This window comes from Cebus imitator, unplaced genomic scaffold (genome assembly GCF_001604975.1).
Source record: "Cebus imitator isolate Cc_AM_T3 unplaced genomic scaffold, Cebus_imitator-1.0 Scaffold306, whole genome shotgun sequence".
In the NCBI taxonomy this organism is placed as follows: Eukaryota; Metazoa; Chordata; class Mammalia; order Primates; family Cebidae; genus Cebus; species Cebus imitator.
In genome coordinates this window covers 1,202,197-1,208,996 of record NW_016107621.1, presented here as the reverse complement: position 1 = coordinate 1,208,996, position 6,800 = coordinate 1,202,197, and the positions used below count along the sequence as shown (strand labels likewise).

The following is a 6,800-nucleotide window of genomic DNA, read 5'->3' as shown; positions in this document are numbered from 1 at the left end:
GAAGTTTTGGGGGAATTGTCATTGTCTACAGAGGTGGGGACACTGGATGACCCTGGAACCTCTTGACCCCCTCTCCTCAGCCCCTTCAGCGGGGCAGGAAGCGGATCTGGTACGCTGGGGGTACTCTGCCCACACCATTCTCCTGGGGTGTCAGGTCGATGTCTTCGGGAGCCATGGAGCTGGCCACGGAGAAGTTCTGGAGGATGGTGGTGAAGAAGAGGAACAATTCGGAGCGGGCGATGCCTTCACCAAGACAAATGCGCTTCCCTGTGGGCACAGAAGGTCACCAGCTGGGCACAGGGTGGGTGCACATTCTTTGCCCTGCGATGTCTCTAAGCACAGACAACCTATGTCCATTGCAACAGATCTGCATGAAAGACGACTTTAACCTACAATTCAGGTGGACTTTCAGAGGCTGCTCTGAAACCGGGTGCACACCTTTGAGTGGATGTACCATGTTCATTTCTCTCTCTCTCTCTCTCTCTGTGTCTTTTGTGAGACAGTCTCTCTCTGTCACCCAGGCTGGAGCACAATGGCACAATCTTGGCTCACTGCAACCTCCGCCTCCTGGGGGATTCAAACAATTCTCCTGCCTCAGCTTCCTAAGTAGCTGGGATTACAGGAAGCTGCCACCAAGCCTGGCTAATTTTTCTATTTTTAGTAGAGATGGGGTTTCACCATGTTTAGCAGGCTGGTCTTGAATTCCTGACCTCAGGTGATCCACCTGCCTTGGCCTCTCAAAGTGCTAGGATTACAGGCGTGAGCCACCACGCCCGGCACCACGTTCATTTTTCTAGGAGAGAGTTTGTAGCTTCTGTTAATGTTCCAAAGGGTTTGGTGACCCCCCCACAGAGTATAATGGCCCACTTCTGGTTGGTTGTGTGTGTGTTCCTCTACATGTATGTGAGCATATTTATGACATTTTTAGTGTTCTTCGCTTCTCATATGGGGAGAATGGTGCCTCCCTCAAAGGGCTCTGGTGAGATTAAAGGAGAGATTTGTAAAAACTCTTAGAATAGCACTTGGCTTGTACTAAGGAGCCTTAAGGTTTGGTTATCACCTTGTGTTTGTTTCTGGGAGTATGTGAGGGGTATGTTTCTGGCCATGTGTCTGTGTGTGTCTCTCTCTGGCCTGTCTTCTGGTCTCAGCCTGAGGTCCACAGCCTTCAAGATCTCAGGGGGGAAAACAAAACCAAATGGTATAGAAACTGTGAATGGGACCAACGCAATGAGAAGGGAGGGTCTATGGCTTCCACTGATTCTCAGAGGCGCAAGGAACCCCCAGTAGGTTCTAAACCACACGCTCAAAGTTAAATAAGAACAAAGGGAGCTGGAAAAACGTGAGACAGAGACAGAGAGCCTTTCTGTTTACTTCAGTATTTCTTAGTATGCACATCAGCGTTTCTTAATACGCAAACCTTGGAAAGGCCATGTCAAGGGCGAGTTTTCAGGCATTCCCGACACCTGTCAAGTTGTTGGACAAGTGTGTCTACCTGAAGGTGTCTGGAAAAGGGTCCACATCCCTTTGGCACATCCAGAAGGTGGGGGACATGAGCTTAGAAACAGGCGGGCCTCTGGGCGGGTTCTTCTGTCACTATTTGTGTGACTTTTTCCACAACGGCCTGATGCTTATCTCCCTCCCGTCATGCCCTCTCTGGGGCTGTCTGTTTGGACACCTTTTGGAATTTCTTTGGCTGCAATACCCTTTTGGCTTGGGTTATAGATTTCTTTCTGCCCCCTGGCAACCCTGCCCCTGGCTTTGTCTCTGTCTGTACCTGGCAGACACAGTTTCTCTCCTTTTCTTCTTTTTTTGGCTTTCTTCCATTTGCTTAACTTCCTGTCTCTGTTTGAATCTGATCCCTCCCCAATCTTTCCGGCTCCTTCTTTCTTTTCATCTCCTTCTAAAGACACCTTATTTGTCTTGTTCATTCTTTGTTCCTTTCTTCTTATGTCACTCTCTCTTTTTTCCCCCCCATTTATTTTATTGCATTTTAGGTTTTGGTTTTCCTATCTCTTATTCTGTTTCTCTCGTTCTTTCTCCCCCCTCCTTCCTTGTCCTCCTCTCCCTCCTCTTATCCCCTCGCTTCTCCTTATGTGTCTCTGTGTGTCTCTCTCTCTTCCTCTCCCCATATTGTCTCATGTTCACCCACTTCTCTCTTTCTGCCACTATCTCCTTATCTCTGTCTCTCAGTGTGCTCCTTCTTTGTCCCTAACTCGGTTTCTCAGTCTCATTATCTTTGTTACTTATCCGTCTCTGTCCTTATTTCCCTACATCTCTGCCTCTCTTAAAGCTTAGGATAGCAAAATTAAAAGAAGACATTGATGCTCAAGCCACCACCCCATGTGTTCCCAACTCTCACTGAAGATAAAATGGGGCTGGGCGTGGCGGCTCACACCTGTAATCCCAGCACTTTGGGAGGCCAAGGTGGGTGGAACATGAGGTCAGGAGTTCAAGACCAGCCTGGCCAAGGTGGTGAAACCCTGTCTCTACTAAAACTACAAAAGTTAGCTGGGTGTGGTGGCAGGCACCTGTAATCTCAGCTACTTGGGAGGCTGAGGCAGGAGAATTGCTTGAGTCAGGGAGGCAGAGTTTACAGTGAGCTGAGATCACACCACTGCACTCCAGCCTGGCAGCCTGGGTGACAGAGCAAGACTCCATCTCAAAAACAAAAAAAGAAAGAAAAGGAAAAGAAAATGGGGAAGGAGGCCACTGTACAGCACAAAACCAGGGGCTGGGCCAGGACCCAGGATCACTGAAGTCACTGATGAAACTCAAGTCTGGGGGGTTGTTTCTGAGGCCTTTCATGGAAGGTGCATGTTAAATTAAATTTGTCCTAAAGCGGCCTCCCTACATAACAAACTGGAACCTAACTCAATATGTAAACAAACTGCAATGTAACTTGAGAATATATTCTTGTAGCAAGTAACCTTGGCCAAGGTTACAGAGCAGCCACACTTCAGCCAATCACAGGCTGCGAGCTGCCCAGACACGCTCAGATAAGGCAAACACAGGGCTGTAACCAATCAGGCTGTTTCAGTATGTCACTTCCTTTGTGGGTAAACACTGCCTGACCATGTTGCTGGTGGAGCTCTCTGAACCTTTATGGGCTCAGCGTGCTGCCGAATTCATGAATTGTTTCTTTGCTCAAATAAACTCAGCTAAGTTTCATTTGCTGAAAGTTTTTCTCTTAACCAGCCAAAGAGTGGAGAACGGTAACTGGGACAAGTCAAAGCATGTCAAGACCTTCTCCACCTTCCCAGTGCTAGAGCATAAATCCAAACTCCTCCCGCAGCCTTCAAGGTTCTGCCCAGCTGAGCTCTTTATCTTATTTCCTTCTGCAATCTATACCCGAGGCTCACTGGACGTCCTGTGGCTTCTCAACTGTACCATCCCATTTCCACCTTTGCCCTTTGCCCTTGCTGTTTCCTTTGCCTGGAACACTCCTTACAGTGGTTGATTGACACTCACCCATGAACATCTCAGCTTGGAAGCTAGTTCCTCTGGGAAGCTTCTTCTTACTGACCCGCCACAAGATTAGCTAGTATTTCCTCTTTTGTGCTCCCAAGCTCCCTTTAGAGCGCTTATCACAATTATGTGTAATGATAATAATTGCCCTTGTGAGCATCCTGTTTGTGTTGGGCAGTGCTAAGCATGTTGCAGGCATTCGTTCATTTCATGAGATGATCATTGTATTTTTTTTTTGAGGAATGCCCATCTTCCCTGCTAGACTGTAAATTTCCTGGAGCAGGAACCGTGTCTCTGTGTGATTTGTTTGATGCGTTATCTTCAGCCCCCAGTAGAGCACTGGGCTTAGGGGAGTGCTCAACAATTTTTTTTTTAAAGAAAATTGTTGAGAAACATTAAGTTTACCGTGCCCCATGGCTCCTTTATGGAAGTTACTTTTCGTTTGTAATTAGTGGTAGGTGGGTAACAGCTGCCTACCTGGTATGTTCCTGAGTTATGTGTATACGTAGAACACCTGTGTATTAATAAGAATCACTTGTCAAAGAGCAAATAAATGCGTGGATGAATCTCTGCTCAGCACCTTCGGTCTGGAGAGCTGTCAGCCCCACAGGCTGTCAGGCTGTTGGTCCCCAGATAGATCCATTCTCCTGTGCTATCTGGGTGTCTGCCTCTCAATACCTTCAGCCTGCCTGGGCAGGGGGGTCTCCCGACTGAGCTGGTTCTCGGTAGAAAGTGAATTCACTGAGGTTTAGCAACGTTACAATATTTGCCCAAAGTCCTGCTTGCCAAGATGTGCCTTTGGGAATGTAATCTCCTTTCTAAAGCCCCCTTCCAGGGTTGTAGTGAACATGGAATGGGATGAAGCAGGTGAAGCAATTGTAATATATTAAGTGCTCAATAAATAAGGAACAATCATTGTTTTTCTCAAGTTGAGGATAGGACTTGCCCCCTGGTGTCTGGGAAAGAAACTGTGGGTCCCACTTACCTAAGGAGAAGGGAATAAAAGCTTCATTCTTCTTCAGTGCCCCATTGGCATCCAGAAAGTGGTCAGGATTGAAGGTGTCTGGTTTTTCAAAGTAGTGTGGGTCGTGGAGAGCAGTGCTCAGGATGGGAAATACTTCCGTGCCCTGAGGGAGCGTCACAAGATCAAAAGATATTCCCATTCCCTGCCCAACCTCCACACACACACACCACATAAAAAAAAGAAAAAAAAAAAAACAAACAGAAACAAAAGGACTCAATTGAGAAACCAACAAAAGGTCGAGTTTGGGGATTAAGAGAATCCAGAATGCCGACACAGGAGAGATGTGGGGGTCCAGCCAGTCTTACCTTGGGGATGGTGTACCCTCGGAAGCTCGTGTGTTGGGTGACCACGTGGGGCAAACCGATGGGGAGAAGGTCGGCAATTCTCTGAATCTCATGGATGACTGCGTCTGTGTATGGCATTTTGGCTCGGTCATCCAATGCTGGAGGGCGATGTGGGCCAATCACCTGTTCAATCTCCTTGTAGACTCTCTCTGTGCAGAAAAGAAGACAAATGAACCCCATTTTAAAGAGATATTTCAGGCTGGGCATAATGGCTCATGCCTGTAATCCAAGCACTTTGGGAGGCCAAGGAGAGCAGATTGCTTGAGGTCAGAAGTTTGAGACCGGCCTGGTCAACATGGTGAAATCCCAACTCTACTAAAAATACCAAAACGCAGCCAGGTGTGGTGGGGCATGCCTATGGTCCTAGCTACTCAGGAGGCTGAGGCAGGAGAAGCGCTTGAACCCAGGAGGTGGAGGTTGCCGTGAGCCAAGATTGTGCCACTGCACTTCAGTCTGGGTGACAGAGCAAGACTCTGTCTTAAAAAAAAAAGAAAGAAAGAAAAATTTAAAAAAAGAAAGAGAGACATCACAGCAGGGACACTACTTTCTATTGACCAATGAAAAACCTATAGTAAAGGGTTAGATCCTTGATACCCCTCAAAGTAATCAGCATGGAGTGAAGGAAGGAGAGAAGAAGCAATGAGAATTCTCATGGCTTGAAATCTAATGATATTATGGATCCATTTCACACATGCATGCACACACACGCATGCACACACGCACATGCATGCACACACACATCACAATTTTACATGGAATTTCAGATTGAGAACTCCAGGCTAGAAACCTCTCAAAACTCCCTAAGATGAGTAGAAAATGAATAAATATTTACTGTGTGTATATTTTAGGTGAGGCACTATACATGGTCCTCAGGAATATAATAGTGTAATAGAATAATAAATGAATCCATGAACAACTGGATAGATAAATACATCAATCAGTCAATCAATAGATCAATTCATGGGTGGAAAGACTGATGAATAAATGAACAAACCAATAAATGGATGTATATATTTATTTATCAATTAATAGATGGATTGATTAATTAATCACTAATGAATGGCTAATGAATAGACAAGGAAATCAATGAGCCCAATTAATGAATAATCACATGAAGGGCTAGATTTATGGAACAACAGGTGAATAAGTAAATTCGTGAAGTATGAATAAATAAAGGAATAAACGAATGGCTGGATTGAATGATAAATCAGAGTTGAATAAATGAGTGAATTATTGTAATAAATGAAGGAATACATGGGTGGATTACGGGGGAATTGAAATACTGACTGATGGAAGGATAAGGGTAAAATCTAGTTCATAGAAGGATGGATGAATGCATGAATGAGTCAATCAATGACAAATAGTCCATCTATTTGTCAGTGTTTCAAAGGATCAACTTGTGGATCAAGTAATCCAAATAAATGAATGACAGTATACGCCCTTGGATGAATTATAAACGAAAGAATCAGTGAGTATACAGGTGAATTAATGAATTAGAATGAATTCTTTAGAATGAATTGATGAAAAGATACACGGATGAATGAATCAATTTTTAAGTGATGGCTCAGAAAGTCAAATATCGCATGTTCTCATTCATATGTGAGTGCTACAAAATGTGTACACATGAACGTAGAGAGAGGAATGATAGAGAGTGGAGACTCAGAGAGTGAAGGAGCAGAAGGGGGGTTGAATGATGAGAAATGACTTAATGGGTACAATGTATGTTGCACAGGTGATAAATACCCTAACAGCCCTAACTTGACCACTATGAAACCTATGCATGTGCCGGGCGCGGTGGCTCAAGCCTGTAATCCCAGCACTTTGGGAGGCCGAGGCGGGTGGATCACGAGGTCAGGAGATCGAGACCATCCTGGTCAACATGGTGAAACCCCGTCTCTACTAAAAATACAAAAAATTAGCTGGGCATGGTGGCACGTGCCTGTAATCCCAGCTACTAAGGAGGCTGA

The 6,800-nt window shown here is 45.4% G+C and overlaps 1 protein-coding gene and 1 long non-coding RNA gene across 2 annotated transcripts in view; both read right to left on the bottom strand.

Annotated features, from left to right (window-relative positions):
- The window catches only part of CYP2B6 (cytochrome P450 family 2 subfamily B member 6), a 16,486-nt gene continuing 9,686 nt past the window's right edge, over positions 1-6,800 (bottom strand). The window contains exons 7-9 of the mRNA XM_017502962.2: positions 4,795-4,982; positions 4,451-4,592; positions 1-267 (exon numbers count right to left, since the gene is read on the bottom strand). Coding sequence (XP_017358451.1) covers positions 86-267; positions 4,451-4,592; positions 4,795-4,982 — 512 coding nt within the window. The 3' untranslated portion in view covers positions 1-85. The remainder of the gene's footprint in view (positions 268-4,450; positions 4,593-4,794; positions 4,983-6,800) is intronic.
- LOC108285669 overlaps positions 5,644-6,800 on the bottom strand; it is a 1,566-nt gene continuing 409 nt past the window's right edge. Inside the window, exon 2 of the long non-coding RNA XR_001817676.2 lies at positions 5,644-6,607. This is a non-coding gene — a long non-coding RNA (uncharacterized LOC108285669). The remainder of the gene's footprint in view (positions 6,608-6,800) is intronic.